At 40.5% G+C, this 27,246-nt stretch overlaps 1 protein-coding gene and 1 pseudogene across 1 annotated transcript; both read right to left on the bottom strand.

Moving 5' to 3' along the window:
• Nucleotides 1-6,570: 6,570 nt before the first annotated feature.
• LOC147316887 (uncharacterized) lies at nt 6,571-9,672 on the bottom strand (annotated as a pseudogene).
• A 12,258-nt stretch (nt 9,673-21,930) lies between these two features.
• Nucleotides 21,931-25,354, bottom strand: LOC147316886 (uncharacterized). Its single transcript, XM_086313439.1, has one exon. The coding sequence runs from the start codon at nt 25,238-25,240 to the stop codon at nt 22,958-22,960; it is 2,283 nt and encodes a 760-aa protein (XP_086169565.1). The 5' UTR covers nt 25,241-25,354; the 3' UTR covers nt 21,931-22,957.
• Between the last annotated feature and the right edge of the window lie 1,892 nt (nt 25,355-27,246).

Raw genomic sequence — 27,246 nt, 5'->3', positions numbered from 1 at the left:
GTAAACAAAAACATTAATTGTGCTTTCCGCAATGACTAGTAATCATTTTGTCCTACTGTTCATTTACAGAACAGGAAAGGTTTTGTTTGGTTATGATTGTTTTGCAAGAAATGCTTCAATCACAGTGGGGTAGTCTTGATTAAAATGTTATATGAGAACTGTGGCACCATGTGTGACCAGATATTGGCATGTAGTCGTCGCCAGACTGTCATCAAAAGTGTAAAGTTTGGGACAGACTGGACAAAATACATTTTTAGAGATGAAAATCTTATGTCCAGTGATAAATGATCAAAATTCCACCACAAACATGGCTTTGACGAAGATGTCCCTTTCTGAAGTAACCCCAAAAAGTTCCTGAAGTAACCAAATGGAATTTAACCAGTGACCTCTCACTTTGCAGGCGAATGTGTAAACCAGCGATGCCTGGAAAACACTAAAACTGTGCCAAAATGTCATTTTACATTCAAAATGGCGGACTTCCAGACTTCCTCTTTGGATTGGGTTCACTGAATCTGTGTGTAATAAATGTCATACACGTATTTCAAGCTGTAAATAAGTTGTTAGAAGTTCTTTAAAATTTCTTAAGTGGTGCTGTAGATCCATTTCCGCAGTGCCAGTCACTTTTTAAAAAAAAGTACATTTTGACCTGATGTGAAGAATGCAAAAAATGTCATTAGTTTGGAAGCATGTTTGGTATATGATATACTTGCCTGACTAATAATAATTTATTATTACTATTACTACTGTTGTTGTTGTTGTACAATGGAGCCTTTCCCCTGTGAATGACCAGCTCCCAGCTAAAATGTGTATTTTGTGCCATTTATAAGGTCAGTGCTTTATCATACCTTAAACTGTGCAGGGTAAAAGCCTCAGTTGCTGGGAAAAGCACAGGTGTATTAGAGTTTTTCTGAATTGCTAAAACACTAAACCCCATTGTAAAAACTAAACTGTCAACTATGAAAACTCTTTCATCAAATCAGTCCCACTGTTGCCAAAATCTTAAACACTATTCAAAGCTCAGTCTCCCATTTAGCAAAACTCTAAACACAAAACACACTTAGCAGTGTGGTGCACCTGTTGTCGTGTGAAGGCTGTGTGCAGTAGTGATGTCTCCTGTGTGTCGAAGCTTTGAAGCGTGTGTCGGGTAATCTCGTGGTAGTTTTGTAAAGCGCGTATCGAGGCTTGCTTTGATTACGTATGCAGTGATGTTCGAGGCCTCGCGGGCAGTCCGTACCACGTGACTGATTCAGGAACTGGCTCGCCGGTTTGCACCAGATTCTAAATAAATTGGGCAGCAAAACACAGCTGATTCCCCGTCACATTGTGTTGTGGAATTGGATTACGTCCCAGTTACATACTTACTTGAACATTTCTCCTTCGATGGAACCAGCAAGGAAGAGAATATTTGTCTGACAACATTTAATCTCATCTCTCCTAATAAAGTATGCACACAGTAATAAATATCACAAATGATAAGTACCATAATATAAATCAACAACACCACAGATCTTATAATCTGATTTCTGTCTTTTAGTTTATTACAGTTTTTTCTGAATGCCTAAGCACATTTTTTGTAACTATTGGCTAATTTTGCAAAACTCTTCACACAAATAAGAAAACCTGTCACCCAATAATCAAAACATTGTAGTTCTCTTGCAAAAGCAAACACAGCTAGATTAACTCTTCACACCTTCGTAAAAATGGTGTTTCCGTATCAAACAGTACACACAAGCCATCATCTACTAAGCACACAATGCGCCAACTGCACACTGATGGTATGAATACAAAACACATCTGGCTTTTGCTTTCTCTGTGCACAAGGTAGGCTATGTCAGTTTGAGCTCATACTTCTGTCATAGATCCATAAGCATAGAGGGATCCAAACTTCAAGTACTGGTGTACTTGAAACACATCAAAACAAACACAAGTGTTCATTTCCAAGTATAGGATTATTTGCAATCGCCATAATGACTATATGGGTTACTTGGTCTGCAGTGAACATGCTTCCTCTGCCCCCAGCATCTGGTCATCTAGCAATTCTGTAAAGTAACAATTTCAGTATTTTTACATCAATGGTATTGGTGTGTTTCTCATTGGCATATGGCAGTGCTACAAATCTTTGTGCGAAGTGACTGTACTAACCGATTCTCATTTCAAGATGTCCTTATGGTACTTGCTACAGTGTAGCGGCTCGAGTTAGGCTGGACCCGTTGGCCAGCTACCCTCAGGGTCATTCCACGGTTGATTACATGGTTGATTACATGGTCCACTATTGTCATCAGCAATTCTATTTCTTACTCTTCCTACCCTTCCTCTCCCCCCTCCTCATCTTCCTCTCCCCCCTCCTCGTCTTCCTCTTGCTCCTCCTTGTCCTTGTCATCCTCTTCATCCTACTTCTTCACCTCCACGTCCTCTTCCTCGGCCTCCTCTACTTCTCACTCTTTCTGCTCCCTCCATTGTACTCCGCACACACAGCTTACCTGTATTATAGTGCTTAGGCTGATTGCAAAGTGAACTAATTATCTAAAAAAGTTTTCACATGTGAAAGTGTGCCAGACAGTTGGCAAATTAGTGTTAATGATAGCCATACATGTGTATACTTTTGCTAGGAGTGTGTTGGAAATTTGGTAATTGAGTGTTGTGCAGTGAATTGTGCCTACCGTTTTGCAAAGTGTGTGTTACAAAATTGCAAACTGAGTGCAAAGCAGTTTATGTGCTTTTAGTTTTGCAAACTCAGTGAGTGGTTTTGCTATAAGTCTGAATAGTTTTAGAGATTGTGCTACAGGAATCACAGTTAGGGTTTAAGCATTCAGAAAAAACTGTAAGTTTAGAGGTTTACACATCACATCATTATAATCATTGAGCCTGTCTGACTTTAATCGTCCACTTGATGGCGCAGTAGAGCCAATGAATCGTCACAATGCTTCGAACCATGAGTCGACCAGTTGGATGGAAAGCTTCAGTTCATCACAAGGCTTCATCTCACCATCACTAATGAAAGCTCTTATAATTTGGCTGCTATTAGAGACCATTGATTTAGTCTCTCTTTGGTTACTACGTGGATCTTTTTTCAGACAAATTAATGAAAAAAAATATAATAAATGGAAAAACAGAGTACAAATGTGGACAGTTAACTGGATATTACAGCGCGATTTCAGTGCATAAATACATAAATACAGGTCTGAGACGTAAGTGGTGCAATATTGATAGAGCTCACATGACTCCGTCCTGTTCGTATCCCAGAAATCCACCAGGATTTTAGTGCCTCATATACTGCACAGGTCATTGGCACACCTGAGATTCAGGACGACATGCTAAGCAGTGCTGTGTCACCATCAATAATACACCATATTAATGCAAGGTACAATTACAGCTGGGCTCCGCCACATTTTATTTTAACAGAGGAAATAAAATATGCAGAGCTAGCTGAGTTGGTTGAAATTCAGTTGCTACTTTAAGAGAATTTCATACAAGAATAATTGAAGATAAAATAGGTTATTAAAGCTGTCATCATTGCTTCAGTGCCATATTCTCTCTGCTGTAACTCCGATTTGAAGAGGGCTTGTTTAGGCAACAACTCAGAGCACTATACGATCACTGCCGGTCACTTAGGTGATTTGTTATAAATGTGAAAACAGCTATGCAGGTTTAATGCAAGGAAGTCTTTACTCAGTGTTTGGCATGGGTCCTAAATGAAGGAGGGGTAGTCTGTCAGTCACTGCATTCCTCACCTGCATGGGAAACTTCCCAAACTGGAAGTTATCAGAAACATTGGAGACAATACTGAATCCACCAGAGACAGCTGGGACAGGTCCTAGTCATTACCATACAGAAAAGAACGGATTTATTTCAGTTCAGTTCAAATTAATAAGGTGAAGAAAAAACAGAGACTGCATCTTATGTGTTTTCTATTCTATTCTAGTAGTTTTAGAATCCAATAACTACACAAACAATCATGGCAGTGAGGTGTGGAGGGCCAGGAGTGACAAAATGAATGAATTAAATATGCCATTAATTATTGAATTAAATGTTTCATTATTTAATTAAATGCCCATTCACTTCACTAGTGTTTGTAGTTGTTGTTGAGAAATGCCCACTGAAAGAATGGCCACCAGGGCAAGTGCCTGTAATCGGATTACAGTAACTCGTTACTTGTAACGCATTACTGCCCATCTCTGTTGAGAACAAATAATGTAAATGAATAATAGTGTTCAAATTGTTCGTTAAAACTCTGCATATCTCAGAAAAACTAAAAAAAAATCAGCTTTCTTCACTCACTTCTTTACAATGCAGCCATTACAGTCTTCTTTGATTGGTCGCTGCAGGATTGCCATTCTTCTCATGTTTAGTTTTTTTTCCTATCAGTGCTTTAATTCTATGAAATAAATTTTTCAAAGTCACTTTTTGCTTTCACTAGCTTGTTTTTAGTGTCCCACTTTTGGATCTTCTGAACTCACTCTGATTAAAGTTGTCATTGTACTAATGTTATTCATGTGCAGCTGACTTCACAGCTGTGTGTGGGTTTTTTTTTGCTTTTTTGCAACTTTTTGTGATATCTAAATGTTTAACCTGTTCAATAACATTATTACTATTCAGTGATTATTATATATGATTATCACTTGGCTACGTGAACATACATAAATCTGTTCAATCTCAGCGACACAAGCATGTCTTCATGCGCACACACAGTTTCTACTCCCATTCATTCAGGTTTATATTTACAACTTTTACAGGACGAATGGACAGCCATCACTTTAAGGAAAAACAAAGAGAGAGAGAGAGAGATTATAAGTTCAGGGCAGGTCAGTTTTTATAGAAATGCATAGATGTGTGTTGTACTTCCATCTGGCTTATTACTTTCTAATGCAGGGGAAAGACATTGGCAAAGAAACACCTACTACATAAATAGTTTGATTTGAAGTTGCTCTTTTGAGTCCTCTCTATTGACTCTGACATCCTGCTGTTAACAGTTTCATGGTATTGCTTTGTTTGCTTTAAACAAACCTCACAGGGTGGTAGAATATGTCTGCGGTGCAGAGGTCCTTGGATCGCCTCTCTGTTGTCTTTGTTGACAGCAATGAAGGTGGTGAAAGAACTGCTCACTCCTGATTGGACACTGAGCTGCACCACCTTCTCCTTCACTCCTCCATCTTGCTGTCCTCTGAGCTCTCTCTCCTTCATCTCCAGGGAACGAATCAGAGTGCAAGCACCCAACCTGTGGACTGTTAATCTGCAGACAAGGAAGAAAACATTTACAGTTCTAATGTTTCCTATTTTTGCTACATTTGTGCATCACTGACTTTTCTGTTTTTCTGTACTGAGGGTGCATTCTTTTTATATTAGAATTAGTAGAGTTACAGAGGGTATATAGAGTGTGAACATAAAATAAGAGCTTGATTAGGCTGTAGAAACGGATGAAAATCCAGTAAAGTGAAGAGTGTGTGTGTGTGTGTGTGTGTGTGTGTGTGTGTGTGTGTGTGTGTCTGGCAGGAAGTGAAGCAGGAAGTCTGAATATAGCTTGTGAGCTTGTGAGAGACGTTTCAAAAGGAAAACAGAGGAATTAGAGAGTGAAAGTGCTAAGAAATAGTAATGAAAATGATATTAAATAAATGTCTTAGTGTGTTAATACAGGTGCCCATGGACTTGGCTCAACCTCAGATGAGTACAGCGGCAAAATGATAGATTAACATAATTGGAACGACAAACAGGCCAGGCTTTGGCTGAAATTTTACAGCTTCACCTCTCATCCTGCCCTTATCCTGAGAAGAAGCTTAAAGGACAGTCAATCTCCTGATGAAGACAGAAAACAGACAGAACAACACCGTAGATTTGAAGAATTAACAGCAGGCAGAAGACAGTACAACTGACCTAAAACACTGAAGGGTCCAGCAGCATGTATGTTAATGGAACATGTGCTCTGAATTACAAGCTGGAAAGAGTACCAGTGACATGACTGTGTGAAAGCACTGCATTGGACTGTCTGAGTTCATATTTGCCATGCTGGGAGTTAACCGCCAAGAAAAGACTGAAAAGATGAAGAGAGAATGAACAGAGAAGAAGAAACGGCTGATTTGGGCCTGTGTTTGATTTGGGAGGCCACACAGGAAGCTGTGAGAAGAGGGGACGAGGACCGGTGAGAGGTGAAGGCTGGACGTGTTCAAGTGAAAGTATAGGAAAATTGGGTTGAAAATTGAGGCTGAACTTGTGGGGTTTAGAAATGTCCAGAGCATCGCAACAGAAAGGTGAATTAAAAAAAAGAGAGAGAGCGGGATGAAGAAATAAATAAACTAATAATACATAAATGAATAGAAAAATCTTTTGTATATGGCGAGGTGCTGTGGGCACCTAAGTCTTTGATAGTGTAGAATTTTCAAGTCAATACCATGGTTGCATCTACTGAAAATCTCTGTGAAGCTTAAATCTCAATGACCTTGACTTCAAGGTCAGAGGTCAACTTTTCTGAAAATCAGAGGAGTTTCACATTCATAACACAGGTATGTCTACTAGGAGGCTGAACGTAGCTCTATATATTTATAAACAATCAAAAACAACAATTATTACGCAATTTATTTCCAATTTGTATGGAATTTATTTCTGTAAAGGTGGTGTTTTAGGTCTGATTGAAGGACTGATGTGATGGTAAGGTGTCCACTGCTGCGCTTTGAAGATTGGTAGGCTTTTTTTTTTAAATTTTCACAAGAATTGCTACTTCCCCTAGAGTTTTGGCCACTCCAACAATCAGAAGATTTCCCTATGAGCAAGCATTTAGCGACAGTGGGAAGGAAAAACTCCCTTTAAAAAGGAAGAAACCTTCAACAGAGCCAGGCTCAGGAAGGGACAGCCCTCTGCCACGACTGGTTGGGGTGGGGGGAGTGAAAATTTAAAAAAAAGAAGCCAAAGTGATCATTTTTGGAGCAGCTTAATTAATTTTTGCATTGTAATTTGCTGTTAATGTCATTTTCCAACCCCAGTTTGTATTTTTATCACTTTTGTCCAGGGTGGAAGATGCCATGCTGGAGACTGATTCAGTATGGTCTTTCAATGTTGATACATGGGAACCTTTTAGAGAGGCCAGGGCTGAAAAAGGGATGCCGGAGAACCTGAGAGGGTGTTATCCGCTGGTGTGCATCCAAGGCCAACATCTGTTTAATTAGGCTGACAAATAAGCGTTGGCCAGCTTCTGGTCCTCGTCTAAACATCATTAGCTGTTCAAGGTCATCCAGACGTGTAAGTATTATGTATCTTGTCTCCAGGGATTCATGTCCTGTCCCTGGAACAGAGCCTTTATATTGTTCTTCCGTCTTAAATGTCCAGCGCTGTTGCTTGTATTTGTCTCCAATGAAATAGTTTTCAGTGTACACGCCAGAGTCTAGCACATGATCTGGTGGCTGACCCTGAGTCTCTATGATGAATTTCAGATAATCATAGTCATTCTCCGAAGGGTAGAGTGGCAGCCCTGTAGCAAGCTCCACAGCCACCAGCCCCAGAGACCACATGTCACTTGCTTCATTGTAAGGAAGGCCAAGCATAACCTCAGGTGCACAGTAACCAACCGTCCCCACAAAGTCACCAGGTATCACTGCAGACGCAGGACATGCGAGGCCAAAGTCTATAAGTTTGACTTTGATGGGAGACTCATGGCGGTTTACAACCATGATGTTTCCAGGTTTGAGGTCAGCGTGCACTATTCCCACAGAACTCAGGTGGGACAGAGCATTTGTGATTTGACCTAAAATTGGCCTGACTTCGCTTATGGGGAGACCCTGTTTATTCCGGTCCCCTATGTAGTCCCACAGGCATTGATCAAGGAGTTCAAATTTCAGGCAAACCCGCTGTCCGTCGTGGAAAAAGCCGTTCCATTGAACAATGTTGGCGGCATCTGGATCCAACCTTCGCAGCTGCTCCAGGATGAAAATTTCCACATGTGCCTGTTGCAGAATATCAGGGTCGCTCTTGTTGACTTTAATGGCAACAGCTTGGTTGGTTGTTGTGTCGCGACATTTGGCTACAATACCAAAGCCCCCTTCTCCGAGGAAAGCCTCTACCTTGTAGTGCTTTCCCAAAATGCTCCCTTTAACTAATTCAAGCTCATCTGAGCTGAATGATGGACTGGCTGATGTGTGGACGAATACTTGCTGAGAAAATTCAACCGAGTTTTGAAAACTGCAGTTGATTTTCTGTGATCTCTTGCTTTCCAAGTTTGAAGGGTGCTGAAAGACCACAGGGTTTTGTGATATTTCAGCACTCATGTCAATGCACAGGGAACTCTTAGGGCTGAAAAAGGGATGCCGGAGAACCTGAGAGGGTGTTATCCGCTGGTGTGCATCCAAGGCCAACATCTGTTTAATTAAGCTGACAAATAAGCGTTGGCCAGCTTCTGGTCCTCGTCTAAACATTATTATTTGTTCAAGGTCATCCAGACGCGTCAGTTTTATGCATCTTGTCTCCAGGGACTCATATCCTGTCTCATACTGAAATTGTTGGTCAGTCTTAAATGTCCAGCGCTGTTGCTTGTCTTTGTCTTCAATGAAATAGTCTTCAGTGTAGACGCCAGAGTCTAGAACATGATCTGGTGGCTGACCCTGAGTCTCTATGATGAATTTCAAAACATCATAGTCTTCATTTCCAGGGTAGAGTGGCAGCCCTGTAGCAAGCTCCACAGCTACCAGCCCCAGAGACCACATGTCAATTGCTTCATTGTAAGGAAGGCCAAGCATAACCTCAGGTGCACAATAACCAACCGTCCCCACACGGTCACCAGGCATCACTGCAGACGCAGGACATGCGAGGCCAAAGTCTATAAGTTTGACTTTGATGGGAGACTCATGGCGGTTTACAACCATGATGTTTCCAGGTTTGAGGTCAGCGTGCACCATTCCCACAGAACCCAGGTGGGACAGAGCATTTGTCAGTTGACCTAAAATTGGCCTGACTTCGCTTATGGGGAGACAGTGGTTTTTCCGGTCCCATATGTAGTCCCTCAGGCATTGATCAAGGAGTTCAAATTTCAGGCAAACCCGCTCTCCGTCGTGAAAAAAGCCGTTCCATTGAACAATGTTGGCGGCATCTGAATCCAACCTTCGCAGCTGCTCCAGGATGAAAATTTCCAATTTCGCCTGTTGCAGAATATCAGGGCGGCTCTTGTTCACTTTAATAGCCACAGCTCGGTTAGTCATGGTATCACGACATTTGGCTACAATACCAAAGCCCCCTTCTCCAAGGAAAGCCTCTACCTTGTAGTGCTTTCCCAAAATGCTCCCTTTAACTAATCCAAGCTCATTTGAGCTGAAGGATGGGTGAGCTGACATGGTGAAATGTGTCGGCTTGGTCGGTGAATTGCTAAGTAAAATTCTCTCAAAACTCTCCAAAAAGGGTTTGCTTGCTGTCAGGTCAAGGTCCGTTGAGCATTAAAGTTTAACAGAGCAAAGCTCCTACTTAAGGGTTTTTTCTCTCAGCAAGATGATGACATAACAAAGGATCTATGTCATCATCTTGTGATGTCACAAGATGTCACCTTTTTTCACAAGATGCATTCCATTTGGATCAAAGGCATTCTATTTTTTCAGTTGAAACACTAAAAAAAAACAATGTTTCAACAGGCCAGGCTGCATTTTCTGCTGCGACATCTCAACAGGAGATAATAAGATAAAGACAAGGAAGACTGGTGATCTATCCATATCAGCAACATCGGCAGGTTTCTAGTGCAGGAAGTAATAAATTCAGCCCTCGTGTTTGCACTACAGGTTGCTTTCATGAGTATTTCTGTTTTTGTGGTGGGGGAATTTTTCCTCGTTCCAACGATGTAAACAAAAACATTAATTGTGCTTTCCGCAATGACTAGTAATCATTTTGTCCTACTGTTCATTTACAGAACAGGAAAGGTTTTGTTTGGTTATGATTGTTTTGCAAGAAATGCTTCAATCACAGTGGGGTAGTCTTGATTAAAATGTTATATGAGAACTGTGGCACCATGTGTGACCAGATATTGGCATGTAGTCGTCGCCAGACTGTCATCAAAAGTGTGAAGTTTGGGACAGACTGGACAAAATACATTTTTAGAGATGAAAATCTTATGTCCAGTGATAAATGATCAAAATTCCACCACAAACATGGCTTTGACGAAGATGTCCTTTTCTGAAGTAACCCCAAAAAGTTCCTGAAGTAACCAAATGGAATTTAACCAGTGACCTCTCACTTTGCAGGCGAATGTGTAAACCAGCGATGCCTGGAAAACACTAAAACTGTGCCAAAATGTCATTTTACATTCAAAATGGCGGACTTCCAGACTTCCTCTTTGGATTGGGTTCACTGAATCTGTGTGTAATAAATGTCATACACGTATTTCAAGCTGTAAATAAGTTGTTAGAAGTTCTTTAAAATTTCTTAAGTGGTGCTGTAGATCCATTTCCGCAGTGCCAGTCACTTTTTAAAAAAAAGTACATTTTGACCTGATGTGAAGAATGCAAAAAATGTCATTAGTTTGGAAGCATGTTTGGTATATGATATACTTGCCTGACTAATAATAATTTATTATTAGTATTACTACTGTTGTTGTTGTTGTACAATGGAGCCTTTCCCCTGTGAATGACCAGCTCCCAGCTAAAATGTGTATTTTGTGCCATTTATAAGGTCAGTGCTTTATCATACCTTAAACTGTGCAGGGTAAAAGCCTCAGTTGCTGGGAAAAGCACAGGTGTATTAGAGTTTTTCTGAATTGCTAAAACACTAAACCCCATTGTAAAAACTAAACTGTCAACTATGAAAACTCTTTCATCAAATCAGTCCCACTGTTGCCAAAATCTTAAACACTATTCAAAGCTCAGTCTCCCATTTAGCAAAACTCTAAACACAAAACACACTTAGCAGTGTGGTGCACCTGTTGTCGTGTGAAGGCTGTGTGCAGTAGTGATGTCTCCTGTGTGTCGAAGCTTTGAAGCGTGTGTCGGGTAATCTCGTGGTAGTTTTGTAAAGCGCGTATCGAGGCTTGCTTTGATTACGTATGCAGTGATGTTCGAGGCCTCGCGGGCAGTCCGTACCACGTGACTGATTCAGGAACTGGCTCGCCGGTTTGCACCAGATTCTAAATAAATTGGGCAGCAAAACACAGCTGATTCCCCGTCACATTGTGTTGTGGAATTGGATTACGTCCCAGTTACATACTTACTTGAACATTTCTCCTTCGATGGAACCAGCAAGGAAGAGAATATTTGTCTGACAACATTTAATCTCATCTCTCCTAATAAAGTATGCACACAGTAATAAATATCACAAATGATAAGTACCATAATATAAATCAACAACACCACAGATCTTATAATCTGATTTCTGTCTTTTAGTTTATTACAGTTTTTTCTGAATGCCTAAGCACATTTTTTGTAACTATTGGCTAATTTTGCAAAACTCTTCACACAAATAAGAAAACCTGTCACCCAATAATCAAAACATTGTAGTTCTCTTGCAAAAGCAAACACAGCTAGATTAACTCTTCACACCTTCGTAAAAATGGTGTTTCCGTATCAAACAGTACACACAAGCCATCATCTACTAAGCACACAATGCGCCAGTGTGGTTATATTAAATATAAGAGAAAGAGAGAACTTTAAGAAATTAATATAGCCACTAAGGTGACCGTCAAAACGATGAAAAATACTGCTGTAAACAGTTTATTTTACGACATCACGAAACAAACGATAGCGTAATAGGAAACGATAGACATTTTTATATTGTCATTTGATATATATCGTTATATCGAACAGCCCTAACATACACTCTTATATTTGTACATATATTTATTCTTATAATTCTCAGATTTACCCATTCGTATATTTTGCTTGTTCTTATGTTATTGTATTTTGCACACCTCTGTTGCACACACATAAGAATTTCGCTCACATGTGCTGTACCAGTGTACCTGCACATGTTATGTGATACGGGAAATCTCCAATTTTTTTTTTATTTTGTTTTTTTTTTAGATTAAATAATATACCATTGTAAAGACGACACAAGAGTTCCAGAGGCTCTTCTGGGAGCCAGAGTCGACCAGAAAACGTTTCCCCGAGCTTGAGTCCTCTATGAAGAGCAGCCTTTCCTTATCGGCAGCGGTCACAGCCGCTACAGAGCGCTGGGAGGCTTGTTTCCCTGGGCCTTAAAACTGCAAAGGCGGCACGGTGCTGTCACGCTGATGGTAAAAACACAGGCCTTTAACACAGTGCCGCTGTGCCACTTTATTTTTTAACAAAACACTACGCTTTATGTATAAAGAACTGCCTATTCTACTACTTATTGAAGAAAAAGAATCCACAAAAGATTATTTTTACTTTCTTTTATTTGTTCCAGATAAATTATAAATTATTTTTTAAAAAGCAATGAAATGCATCAGATGTCTCCCATGCTTTCTTTTCTGCTGTAATTTTTTTTTTTTGAACATAAATTGGTCTATTGAAAATAAAATGTAGTAAGAACCACTACATTTTTTCAATAGGCCAATTTATGTTTAAGAAAACCCCAACAATCAAATGATCTCATCTGAGCAAGCACTGGGCGACGGTGGGAAGGAAAAACTCCTTTGTCTTAAAAAGAAGAAACCTTCGACAGAACCAGGCTCAGATGGTGCGGCTTCTGTCAAGACCGGTTGGGGGTTAGGTAGTTAAAAAACTACTCTAACGGTACAGCACTACAGCTTTTTGGTGGAAATGGGTGGAAGGATGGGTGTTACACCTCGTTTCATTGGAGGTCTTACAGGTGGTCGGGGTGTAGATTCAGCTTTTTTACAAATAGGTGGCAGAGGGACAGGACTAGGTCGTGGAATTATAACTAGTTGGGTGGGAATAGGTTGTCTGTGAAGGTTCTCAGTCATGGGAATAGGTTGCTTTCCACTTCTGGATATAGGTGGAACACACATCCTACGAAAAGGTGGTAGGTTGTCGGTCGAGAAAGTTTCCTTTTTCGTTGGTTGTGTGACTTGAGGAGCGGGTGTCAACTTTGTCTTTTTCGGTCTAATGGGTGGCAGTGGAGTCCGCTGTAACTGTTGTTCGTCAGATGCATCTTCCCTGCCTACGTAAATGTATTTATGTTCCTCAAAAAGGGCAATGTCTTTTTCAACTTGACTCATTGCCTCTTCGAGAAACATTTTGTAATTGTATTTTTTGTGCTGTGAAGGGGAGATAGTAAAAGGGAGGGATTGATATTCAAAGTTTAGCTCATTAAACCTCCTCTTTAGGCCCTGGAGAATGTTTTGTTTCTCCTGTTCGGCCAGTGGTTTAACTGTTTCCTGTTGTTTTGTTAACCAGGCATCATTGTCCTGCTTAGCCTTTTCTTTCTCTGCCTTTCTTCTACGCAGGTAGCCTGGAACGATTCTGTAATCGTTTTTCTGTAAATAAAAGGGGACAAGTCCAGATTTCTCAAGGAGCTGCTTGTCCCCTTTGCGTGTATCCACACAAGCAGGTTGAGCCATGACTTTCTTCATGCCTGTGTGTTCTGGTTTTTTCCTGAATGTGTGTTCAGGTTTTTCGCCTTCTGGCCTCTGTGGGCACATTTCGCGATGAGATGGGGCCTTAACTGTTCTTGGCACCATGGTCCTGTGTTCATTTTTATATTTATTTTCTAATACAATTGCTTCCCTGTATTTAGAAATATACATTTTAGGTTTGGGTGGAGGAAGAGTACTCTACTTTGGGAGAAGGTTATAAGCGCTTTCATCTGAAAACACAATTCAATCGCTAGCTTAAATTCACCTGCAAGGGAATTCTACAACTGTGTGTCGAGGCACCCCTATTTATAGATTTTTATGGCCTGGCATGTGACATCATGGTGGCCTGGCTTGTGACATCATGGTGGCCTGGCATGTGACATCATGGTAGCCTGTCTTTGTTCTGTCATTTAAGCCCCACCCCCCTGGTTACTGTTGCTATTGTAACTATTATATTATGAATGCTGGTAGCTAGCATTCCACACACACACATACACTTTTTGCCAAGGTTCCAGCTGCAGTCACCAAGACATGTAAATGTATTTAGTAACCCTCTGGGGTCCAGAGTATAATTGGCCGTTTTTGACTACTTTAGATTTTACCTCTATATTTCACCTTTAAAAAAATCTTCTTCTTTTTTTTTTTGGCACAACCTCAAATATCTGAAATTTGAGTTAATTTTTCATTTATACTATATTTGCACAATAGATCTAAATTCAGACAAAAAAAATTCAAAATCCGAGTAGAAAATACTTGTCATTTTTACTGTAAAAGCCACAAACATGTTTAAGGAATTGTTTTCATAACTTGAAATGCGAATAGAAGTTGTACATTTGTAAAAATTATGCACAAGTTTTGCAAACAACTTTATGTTCAGTATAATATATGCAGGTTTTCTTCCTGAATACTATCGTTGTTTATATTTACTGCGGGAAGAAACGGTTTTTATAAGGAAAAACACTAGAAAGCACTCAGTCCCCCTCCCAACTCCCCCAGCCTTTCCTATTGGTGAAAAAATATACCATGTGGACCAATCAAAAAATGATAGGGCAACATAGCATTTAGTTGTTTACGAAGGCGGGCAGGTGTATACATATAGTTTGAGTCTGACGGCTCTTTGTTTGCTTCTCATCTGTAAACTCTGCATACTCTCTCATGTGATTCAGTTTGTTTTGAAAAGTCTCAACAGGATCTTGAGCTTTATTGTGAAAGGTTTACGTGGAAAACAAACAAGCGTACAGCGGAACCACGCGATGGTTTTACCGTCATTGTTGCTAACGAAAACACGTAAAAACAGGCACTTGCCCGCCCATAGTGTGGTTATATTAAATATAAGAGAAAGAGAGAACTTTAAGAAATTAATATAGCCACTAAGGTGACCGTCAAAACGATGAAAAATACTGCTGTAAACAGTTTATTTTACGACATCACGAAACAAACGATAGCGTAATAGGAAACGATAGACATTTTTATATTGTCATTTGATATATATCGTTATATCGAACAGCCCTAACATACACTCTTATATTTGTACATATATTTATTCTTATAATTCTCAGATTTACCCATTCGTATATTTTGCTTGTTCTTATGTTATTGTATTTTGCACACCTCTGTTGCACACACATAAGAATTTCGCTCACATGTGCTGTACCAGTGTACCTGCACATGTTATGTGATACGGGAAATCTCCAATTTTTTTTTTATTTTGTTTTTTTTGAGATTAAATAATATACCATTGTAAAGACGACACAAGAGTTCCAGAGGCTCTTCTGGGAGCCAGAGTCGACCAGAAAACGTTTCCCCGAGCTTGAGTCCTCTATGAAGAGCAGCCTTTCCTTATCGGCAGCGGTCACAGCCGCTACAGAGCGCTGGGAGGCTTGTTTCCCTGGGCCTTAAAACTGCAAAGGCGGCACGGTGCTGTCACGCTGATGGTAAAAACACAGGCCTTTAACACAGTGCCGCTGTGCCACTTTATTTTTTAACAAAACACTACGCTTTATGTATAAAGAACTGCCTATTCTACTACTTATTGAAGAAAAAGAATCCACAAAAGATTATTTTTACTTTCTTTTATTTGTTCCAGATAAATTATAAATTATTTTTTAAAAAGCAATGAAATGCATCAGATGTCTCCCATGCTTTCTTTTCTGCTGTAATTTTTTTTTTTTTGAACATAAATTGGTCTATTGAAAATAAAATGTAGTAAGAACCACTACATTTTTTCAATAGGCCAATTTATGTTTAAGAAAACCCCAACAATCAAATGATCTCATCTGAGCAAGCACTGGGCGACGGTGGGAAGGAAAAACTCCTTTGTCTTAAAAAGAAGAAACCTTCGACAGAACCAGGCTCAGATGGTGCGGCTTCTGTCAAGACCGGTTGGGGGTTAGGTAGTTAAAAAACTACTCTAACGGTACAGCACTACAGCTTTTTGGTGGAAATGGGTGGAAGGATGGGTGTTACACCTCGTTTCATTGGAGGTCTTACAGGTGGTCGGGGTGTAGATTCAGCTTTTTTACAAATAGGTGGCAGAGGGACAGGACTAGGTCGTGGAATTATAACTAGTTGGGTGGGAATAGGTTGTCTGTGAAGGTTCTCAGTCATGGGAATAGGTTGCTTTCCACTTCTGGATATAGGTGGAACACACATCCTACGAAAAGGTGGTAGGTTGTCGGTCGAGAAAGTTTCCTTTTTCGTTGGTTGTGTGACTTGAGGAGCGGGTGTCAACTTTGTCTTTTTCGGTCTAATGGGTGGCAGTGGAGTCCGCTGTAACTGTTGTTCGTCAGATGCATCTTCCCTGCCTACGTAAATGTATTTATGTTCCTCAAAAAGGGCAATGTCTTTTTCAACTTGACTCATTGCCTCTTCGAGAAACATTTTGTAATTGTATTTTTTGTGCTGTGAAGGGGAGATAGTAAAAGGGAGGGATTGATATTCAAAGTTTAGCTCATTAAACCTCCTCTTTAGGCCCTGGAGAATGTTTTGTTTCTCCTGTTCGGCCAGTGGTTTAACTGTTTCCTGTTGTTTTGTTAACCAGGCATCATTGTCCTGCTTAGCCTTTTCTTTCTCTGCCTTTCTTCTACGCAGGTAGCCTGGAACGATTCTGTAATCGTTTTTCTGTAAATAAAAGGGGACAAGTCCAGATTTCTCAAGGAGCTGCTTGTCCCCTTTGCGTGTATCCACACAAGCAGGTTGAGCCATGACTTTCTTCATGCCTGTGTGTTCTGGTTTTTTCCTGAATGTGTGTTCAGGTTTTTCGCCTTCTGGCCTCTGTGGGCACATTTCGCGATGAGATGGCGCCTTAACTGTTCTTGGCACCATGGTCCTGTGTTCATTTTTATATTTATTTTCTAATACAATTGCTTCCCTGTATTTAGAAATATACATTTTAGGTTTGGGTGGAGGAAGAGTACTCTACTTTGGGAGAAGGTTATAAGCGCTTTCATCTGAAAACACAATTCAATCGCTAGCTTAAAATCACCAATCTTAAACACTATTCAAAGCTCAGTCTCCCATTTAGCAAAACTCTAAACACAAAACACACTTAGCAGTGTGGTGCACCTGTTGTCGTGTGAAGGCTGTGTGCAGTAGTGATGTCTCCTGTGTGTCGAAGCTTTGAAGCGTGTGTCGGGTAATCTCGTGGTAGTTTTGTAAAGCGCGTATCGAGGCTTGCTTTGATTACGTATGCAGTGATGTTCGAGGCCTCGCGGGCAGTCCGTACCACGTGACTGATTCAGGAACTGGCTCGCCGGTTTGCACCAGATTCTAAATAAATTGGGCAGCAAAACACAGCTGATACCCCGTCACATTGTGTTGTGGAATTGGATTACGTCCCAGTTACATACTTACTTGAACATTTCTCCTTCGATGGAACCAGCAAGGAAGAGAATATTTGTCTGACAACATTTAATCTCATCTCTCCTAATAAAGTATGCACACAGTAATAAATATCACAAATGATAAGTACCATAATATAAATCAACAACACCACAGATCTTATAATCTGATTTCTGTCTTTTAGTTTATTACAGTTTTTTCTGATTGCTTAAGCACATTTTTTGTAACTATTGGCTAATTTTGCAAAACTCTTCACACAAATAAGAAAACCTGTCACCCAATCATCAAAACATTGTAGTTCTCTTGCAAAAGCAAACACAGCTAGATTAACTCTTCACACCTTCGTAAAAATGGTGTTTCCGTATCAAACAGTACACACAAGCCATCATCTACTAAGCACACAATGCGCCAACTGCACACTGATGGTATGAATACAAAACACATCTGGCTTTTGCTTTCTCTGTGCACAAGGTAGGCTATGTCAGTTTGAGCTCATACTTCTGTCATAGATCCATAAGCATAGAGGGATCCAAACTTCAAGTACTGGTGTACTTGAAACACATCAAAACAAACACAAGTGTTCATTTCCAAGTATAGGATTATTTGCAATCGCCATAATGACTATATGGGTTACTTGGTCTGCAGTGAACATGCTTCCTCTGCCCCCAGCATCTGGTCATCTAGCAATTCTGTAAAGTAACAATTTCAGTATTTTTACATCAATGGTATTGGTGTGTTTCTCATTGGCATATGGCAGTGCTACAAATCTTTGTGCGAAGTGACTGTACTAACCGATTCTCATTTCAAGATGTCCTTATGGTACTTGCTACAGTGTAGCGGCTCGAGTTAGGCTGGACCCGTTGGCCAGCTACCCTCAGGGTCATTCCACGGTTGATTACATGGTTGATTACATGGTCCACTATTGTCATCAGCAATTCTATTTCTTACTCTTCCTACCCTTCCTCTCCCCCCTCCTCATCTTCCTCTCCCCCCTCCTCGTCTTCCTCTTGCTCCTCCTTGTCCTTGTCGTCCTCTTCATCCTACTTCTTCACCTCCACGTCCTCTTCCTCGGCCTCCTCTACTTCTCACTCTTTCTGCTCCCTCCATTGTACTCCGCACACACAGCTTACCTGTATTATAGTGCTTAGGCTGATTGCAAAGTGAACTAATTATCTAAAAAAGTTTTCACATGTGAAAGTGTGCCAGACAGTTGGCAAATTAGTGTTAATGATAGCCATACATGTGTATACTTTTGCTAGGAGTGTGTTGGAAATTTGGTAATTGAGTGTTGTGCAGTGAATTGTGCCTACCGTTTTGCAAAGTGTGTGTTACAAAATTGCAAACTGAGTGCAAAGCAGTTTATGTGCTTTTAGTTTTGCAAACTCAGTGAGTGGTTTTGCTATAAGTCTGAATAGTTTTAGAGATTGTGCTACAGGAATCACAGTTAGGGTTTAAACATTCAGAAAAAACTGTAAGTTTAGAGGTTTACACATCACATCATTATAATCATTGAGCCTGTCTGACTTTAATCGTCCACTTGATGGCGCAGTAGAGCCAATGAATCGTCACAATGCTTCGAACCATGAGTCGACCAGTTGGATGGAAAGCTTCAGTTCATCACAAGGCTTCATCTCACCATCACTAATGAAAGCTCTTATAATTTGGCTGCTATTAGAGACCATTGATTTAGGCTCTCTTTGGTTACTACGTGGATCTTTTTTCAGACAAATTAATGAAAAAAATATAATAAATGGAAAAACAGAGTACAAATGTGGACAGTTAACTGGATATTACAGCGCGATTTCAGTGCATAAATACATAAATACAGGTCTGAGACATAAGTGGTGCAATATTGATAGAGCTCACATGACTCCGTCCTGTTCGTATCCCAGAAATCCACCAGGATTTTAGTGCCTCATATACTGCACAGGTCATTGGCACACCTGAGATTCAGGACGACATGCTAAGCAGTGCTGTGTCACCATCAATAATACACCATATTAATGCAAGGTACAATTACAGCTGGGCTCCGCCACATTTTATTTTAACAGAGGAAATAAAATATGCAGAGCTAGCTGAGTTGGTTGAAATTCAGTTGCTACTTTAAGAGAATTTCATACAAGAATAATTGAAGATAAAATAGGTTATTAAAGCTGTCATCATTGCTTCAGTGCCATATTCTCTCTGCTGTAACGCCGATTTGAAGAGGGCTTGTTTAGGCAACAACTCAGAGCACTATACGATCACTGCCGGTCACTTAGGTGATTTGTTATAAATGTGAAAACAGCTATGCAGGTTTAATGCAAGGAAGTCTTTACTCAGTGTTTGGCATGGGTCCTAAATGAAGGAGGGGTAGTCTGTCAGTCACTGCATTCCTCACCTGCATGGGAAACTTCCCAAACTGGAAGTTATCAGAAACATTGGAGACAATACTGAATCCACCAGAGACAGCTGGGACAGGTCCTAGTCATTACCATACAGAAAAGAACGGATTTATTTCAGTTCAGTTCAAATTAATAAGGTGAAGAAAAAACAGAGACTGCATCTTATGTGTTTTCTATTCTATTCTAGTAGTTTTAGAATCCAATAACTACACAAACAATCATGGCAGTGAGGTGTGGAGGGCCAGGAGTGACAAAATGAATGAATTAAATATGCCATTAATTATTGAATTAAATGTTTCATTATTTAATTAAATGCCCATTCACTTCACTAGTGTTTGTAGTTGTTGTTGAGAAATGCCCACTGAAAGAATGGCCACCAGGGCAAGTGCCTGTAATCGGATTACAGTAACTCGTTACTTGTAACGCATTACTGCCCATCTCTGTTGAGAACAAATAATGTAAATGAATAATAGTGTTCAAATTGTTCGTTAAAACTCTGCATATCTCAGAAAAACTAAAAAAAAATCAGCTTTCTTCACTCACTTCTTTACAATGCAGCCATTACAGTCTTCTTTGATTGGTCGCTGCAGGATTGCCATTCTTCTCATGTTTAGTTTTTTTCCCTATCAGTGCTTTAATTCTATGAAATAAATTTTTCAAAGTCACTTTTTGCTTTCACTAGCTTGTTTTTAGTGTCCCACTTTTGGATCTTCTGAACTCACTCTGATTAAAGTTGTCATTGTACTAATGTTATTCATGTGCAGCTGACTTCACAGCTGTGTGTGGGGTTTTTTTTGCTTTTTTGCAACTTTTTGTGATATCTAAATGTTTAACCTGTTCAATAACATTATTACTATTCAGTGATTATTATATATGATTATCACTTGGCTACGTGAACATACATAAATCTGTTCAATCTCAGCGACACAAGCATGTCTTCATGCGCACACACAGTTTCTACTCCCATTCATTCAGGTTTATATTTACAACTTTTACAGGACGAATGGACAGCCATCACTTTAAGGAAAAACAAAGAGAGAGAGAGAGAGATTATAAGTTCAGGGCAGGTCAGTTTTTATAGAAATGCATAGATGTGTGTTGTACTTCCATCTGGCTTATTACTTTCTAATGCAGGGGAAAGACATTGGCAAAGAAACACCTACTACATAAATAGTTTGATTTGAAGTTGCTCTTTTGAGTCCTCTCTATTGACTCTGACATCCTGCTGTTAACAGTTTCATGGTATTGCTTTGTTTGCTTTAAACAAACCTCACAGGGTGGTAGAATATGTCTGCGGTGCAGAGGTCCTTGGATCGCCTCTCTGTTGTCTTTGTTGACAGCAATGAAGGTGGTGAAAGAACTGCTCACTCCTGATTGGACACTGAGCTGCACCACCTTCTCCTTCACTCCTCCATCTTGCTGTCCTCTGAGCTCTCTCTCCTTCATCTCCAGGGAATGAATCAGAGTGCGAGCACCCAACCTGTGGACTGTTAATCTGCAGACAAGGAAGAAAACATTTACAGTTCTAATGTTTCCTATTTTTGCTACATTTGTACATCACTGACTTTTCTGTTTTTCTGTACTGAGGGTGCATTCTTTTTATATTAGAATTAGTAGAGTTACAGAGGGTATATAGAGTGTGAACATAAAATAAGAGCTTGATTAGGCTGTAGAAACGGATGAAAATCCAGTAAAGTGAAGAGTGTGTGTGTGTGTGTGTGTCTGGCAGGAAGTGAAGCAGGAAGTCTGAATATAGCTTGTGAGCTTGTGAGAGACGTTTCAAAAGGAAAACAGAGGAATTAGAGAGTGAAAGTGCTAAGAAATAGTAATGAAAATGATATTAAATAAATGTCTTAGTGTGTTAATACAGGTGCCCATGGACTTGGCTCAACCTCAGATGAGTACAGCGGCAAAATGATAGATTAACATAATTGGAACGACAAACAGGCCAGGCTTTGGCTGAAATTTTACAGCTTCACCTCTCATCCTGCCCTTATCCTGAGAAGAAGCTTAAAGGACAGTCAATCTCCTGATGAAGACAGAAAACAGACAGAACAACACCGTAGATTTGAAGAATTAACAGCAGGCAGAAGACAGTACAACTGACCTAAAACACTGAAGGGTCCAGCAGCATGTATGTTAATGGAACATGTGCTCTGAATTACAAGCTGGAAAGTGTACCAGTGACATGACTGTGTGAAAGCACTGAATTGGACTGTCTGAGTTCATATTTGCCATGCTGGGAGTTAACCGCCAAGAAAAGACTGAAAAGATGAAGAGAGAATGAACAGAGAAGAAGAAACGGCTGATTTGGGCCTGTGTTTGATTTGGGAGGCCACACAGGAAGCTGTGAGAAGAGGGGACGAGGACCGGTGAGAGGTGAAGGCTGGACGTGTTCAAGTGAAAGTATAGGAAAATTGGGTTGAAAATTGAGGCTGAACTTGTGGGGTTTAGAAATGTCCAGAGCATCGCAACAGAAAGGTGAATTAAAAAAAAGAGAGAGAGCGGGATGAAGAAATAAATAAACTAATAATACATAAATGAATAGAAAAATCTTTTGTATATGGCGCGGTGCTGTGGGCACCTAAGTCTTTGATAGTGTAGAATTTTCAAGTCAATACCATGGTTGCATCTACTGAAAATCTCTGTGAAGCTTAAATCTCAATGACCTTGACTTCAAGGTCAGAGGTCAACTTTTCTGAAAATCAGAGGAGTTTCACATTCATAACACAGGTATGTCTACTAGGAGGCTGAAGGGTAGCTCTATATATTTATAAACAATCAAAAACAACAATTATTACGCAATTTATTTCCAATTTGTATGGAATTTATTTCTGTAAAGGTGGTGTTTTAGGTCTGATTGAAGGACTGATGTGATGGTAAGGTGTCCACTGCTGCGCTTTGAAGATTGGTAGGCTTTTTTTTTTAAATTTTCACAAGAATTGCTACTTCCCCTAGAGTTTTGGCCACTCCAACAATCAGAAGATTTCCCTATGAGCAAGCATTTAGCGACAGTGGGAAGGAAAAACTCCCTTTAAAAAGGAAGAAACCTTCAACAGAGCCAGGCTCAGGAAGGGACAGCCCTCTGCCACGACTGGTTGGGGTGGGGGGAGTGAAAATTTAAAAAAAAGAAGCCAAAGTGATCATTTTTGGAGCAGCTTAATTAATTTTTGCATTGTAATTTGCTGTTAATGTCATTTTCCAACCCCAGTTTGTATTTTTATCACTTTTGTCCAGGGTGGAAGATGCCATGCTGGAGACTGATTCAGTATGGTCTTTCAATGTTGATACATGGGAACCTTTTAGAGAGGCCAGGGCTGAAAAAGGGATGCCGGAGAACCTGAGAGGGTGTTATCCGCTGGTGTGCATCCAAGGCCAACATCTGTTTAATTAGGCTGACAAATAAGCGTTGGCCCGCTTCTGGTCCTCGACTAAACATCATTAGCTGTTCAAGGTCATCCAGACGTGTAAGTATTATGTATCTTGTCTCCAGGGATTCATGTCCTGTCCCTGGAACAGAGCCTTTATATTGTTCTTCCGTCTTAAATGTCCAGCGCTGTTGCTTGTATTTGTCTCCAATGAAATAGTTTTCAGTGTACACGCCAGAGTCTAGCACATGATCTGGTGGCTGACCCTGAGTCTCTATGATGAATTTCAGATAATCATAGTCATTCTCCGAAGGGTAGAGTGGCAGCCCTGTAGCAAGCTCCACAGCCACCAGCCCCAGAGACCACATGTCACTTGCTTCATTGTAAGGAAGGCCAAGCATAACCTCAGGTGCACAGTAACCAACCGTCCCCACAAAGTCACCAGGTATCACTGCAGACGCAGGACATGCGAGGCCAAAGTCTATAAGTTTGACTTTGATGGGAGACTCATGGCGGTTTACAACCATGATGTTTCCAGGTTTGAGGTCAGCGTGCACTATTCCCACAGAACTCAGGTGGGACAGAGCATTTGTGATTTGACCTAAAATTGGCCTGACTTCGCTTATGGGGAGACCCTGTTTATTCCGGTCCCCTATGTAGTCCCACAGGCATTGATCAAGGAGTTCAAATTTCAGGCAAACCCGCTGTCCGTCGTGGAAAAAGCCGTTCCATTGAACAATGTTGGCGGCATCTGGATCCAACCTTCGCAGCTGCTCCAGGATGAAAATTTCCACATGTGCCTGTTGCAGAATATCAGGGTCGCTCTTGTTGACTTTAATGGCAACAGCTTGGTTGGTTGTTGTGTCGCGACATTTGGCTACAATACCAAAGCCCCCTTCTCCGAGGAAAGCCTCTACCTTGTAGTGCTTTCCCAAAATGCTCCCTTTAACTAATTCAAGCTCATCTGAGCTGAATGATGGACTGGCTGATGTGTGGACGAATACTTGCTGAGAAAATTCAACCGAGTTTTGAAAACTGCAGTTGATTTTCTGTGATCTCTTGCTTTCCAAGTTTGAAGGGTGCTGAAAGACCACAGGGTTTTGTGATATTTCAGCACTCATGTCAATGCACAGGGAACTCTTAGGGCTGAAAAAGGGATGCCGGAGAACCTGAGAGGGTGTTATCCGCTGGTGTGCATCCAAGGCCAACATCTGTTTAATTAAGCTGACAAATAAGCGTTGGCCAGCTTCTGGTCCTCGTCTAAACATTATTATTTGTTCAAGGTCATCCAGACGCGTCAGTTTTATGCATCTTGTCTCCAGGGACTCATATCCTGTCTCATACTGAAATTGTTGGTCAGTCTTAAATGTCCAGCGCTGTTGCTTGTCTTTGTCTTCAATGAAATAGTCTTCAGTGTAGACGCCAGAGTCTAGAACATGATCTGGTGGCTGACCCTGAGTCTCTATGATGAATTTCAAAACATCATAGTCTTCATTTCCAGGGTAGAGTGGCAGCCCTGTAGCAAGCTCCACAGCTACCAGCCCCAGAGACCACATGTCAATTGCTTCATTGTAAGGAAGGCCAAGCATAACCTCAGGTGCACAATAACCAACCGTCCCCACACGGTCACCAGGCATCACTGCAGACGCAGGACATGCGAGGCCAAAGTCTATAAGTTTGACTTTGATGGGAGACTCATGGCGGTTTACAACCATGATGTTTCCAGGTTTGAGGTCAGCGTGCACCATTCCCACAGAACCCAGGTGGGACAGAGCATTTGTCAGTTGACCTAAAATTGGCCTGACTTCGCTTATGGGGAGACAGTGGTTTTTCCGGTCCCATATGTAGTCCCTCAGGCATTGATCAAGGAGTTCAAATTTCAGGCAAACCCGCTCTCCGTCGTGAAAAAAGCCGTCCCATTGAACAATGTTGGCGGCATCTGAATCCAACCTTCGCAGCTGCTCCAGGATGAAAATTTCCAATTTCGCCTGTTGCAGAATATCAGGGCGGCTCTTGTTCACTTTAATAGCCACAGCTCGGTTAGTCATGGTATCACGACATTTGGCTACAATACCAAAGCCCCCTTCTCCAAGGAAAGCCTCTACCTTGTAGTGCTTTCCCAAAATGCTCCCTTTAACTAATCCAAGCTCATTTGAGCTGAAGGATGGGTGAGCTGACATGGTGAAATGTGTCGGCTTGGTCGGTGAATTGCTAAGTAAAATTCTCTCAAAACTCTCCAAAAAGGGTTTGCTTGCTGTCAGGTCAAGGTCCGTTGAGCATTAAAGTTTAACAGAGCAAAGCTCCTATTTAAGGGTTTTTTCTCTCAGCAAGATGATGACATAACAAAGGATCTATGTCATCATCTTGTGATGTCACAAGATGTCACCTTTTTTCACAAGATGCATTCCATTTGGATCAAAGGCATTCTATTTTTTCAGTTGAAACACTAAAAAAAAACAATGTTTCAACAGGCCAGGCTGCATTTTCTGCTGCGACATCTCAACAGGAGATAATAAGATAAAGACAAGGAAGACTGGTGATCTATCCATATCAGCAACATCGGCAGGTTTCTAGTGCAGGAAGTAATAAATTCAGCCCTCGTGTTTGCACTACAGGTTGCTTTCATGAGTATTTCTGTTTTTGTGGTGGGGGAATTTTTCCTCGTTCCAACGATGTAAACAAAAACATTAATTGTGCTTTCCGCAATGACTAGTAATCATTTTGTCCTACTGTTCATTTACAGAACAGGAAAGGTTTTGTTTGGTTATGATTGTTTTGCAAGAAATGCTTCAATCACAGTGGGGTAGTCTTGATTAAAATGTTATATGAGAACTGTGGCACCATGTGTGACCAGATATTGGCATGTAGTCGTCGCCAGACTGTCATCAAAAGTGTGAAGTTTGGGACAGACTGGACAAAATACATTTTTAGAGATGAAAATCTTATGTCCAGTGATAAATGATCAAAATTCCACCACAAACATGGCTTTGACGAAGATGTCCCTTTCTGAAGTAACCCCAAAAAGTTCCTGAAGTAACCAAATGGAATTTAACCAGTGACCTCTCACTTTGCAGGCGAATGTGTAAACCAGCGATGCCTGGAAAACACTAAAACTGTGCCAAAATGTCATTTTACATTCAAAATGGCGGACTTCCAGACTTCCTCTTTGGATTGGGTTCACTGAATCTGTGTGTAATAAATGTCATACACGTATTTCAAGCTGTAAATAAGTTGTTAGAAGTTCATTAAAATTTCTTAAGTGGTGCTGTAGATCCATTTCCGCAGTGCCAGTCACTTTTTAAAAAAAAGTACATTTTGACCTGATGTGAAGAATGCAAAAAATGTCATTAGTTTGGAAGCATGTTTGGTATATGATATACTTGCCTGACTAATAATAATTTATTATTACTATTACTACTGTTGTTGTTGTTGTACAATGGAGCCTTTCCCCTGTGAATGACCAGCTCCCAGCTAAAATGTGTATTTTGTGCCATTTATAAGGTCAGTGCTTTATCATACCTTAAACTGTGCAGGGTAAAAGCCTCAGTTGCTGGGAAAAGCACAGGTGTATTAGAGTTTTTCTGAATTGCTAAAACACTAAACCCCATTGTAAAAACTAAACTGTCAACTATGAAAACTCTTTCATCAAATCAGTCCCACTGTTGCCAAACTCAGATCTGCCAAAAAACATCTTAATGCTCCCCGATATATTTTGTGGACTGATGAGAGTGACATCCAGCACAAAACTAATGCAGCATTTCATAAAAGCAATATCACACCAGCTCCTGAAGGACAATGTCTGGCCATCAGTTTGTGCCTTGAAGTGGCACAAACTGAAGTGTAATTGGGTTATGTAGCAGGACAACAGATGTGAAAAACACCAGGAAGTCCACCTATGAATGTCTCAACGTCTCAGGAGCTGCAGATGAAAACAAGCTAGCAGCTAAATCTGGTACAATGCATCCTTTCTCTACAGAGGTTCTGTTTTTGCTTGGTCACTGACAAATAAAGTGGAAATGACAAATAAATAAATAAACAAAATGAAGGGTTTGGAGTGGCCCGGTCAAAGTCTGGAGTTAAATCAGATTGAGGTGTTTTGCCATGACTTGTCCTTGAAAACCTTCTAGTGTGGCTGAATTAAAACAATTCTGTAAACAAGAAAGAGGCAAAGTTCTTCTACAGCGAG

The sequence above is a fragment of the Aulonocara sp. 'chitande type north' Nkhata Bay genome, linkage group LG12, assembly GCF_057382095.1.
Source record: "Aulonocara sp. 'chitande type north' Nkhata Bay isolate Kocher_YH1m ecotype deep benthic linkage group LG12, A_spYH_male_GT1.1, whole genome shotgun sequence".
Taxonomy (NCBI): Eukaryota; Metazoa; Chordata; class Actinopteri; order Cichliformes; family Cichlidae; genus Aulonocara; species Aulonocara sp. 'chitande type north' Nkhata Bay.
Note: the sequence above shows the minus strand (reverse complement) of the source record. Positions and strands in the feature narration are given on the sequence as shown.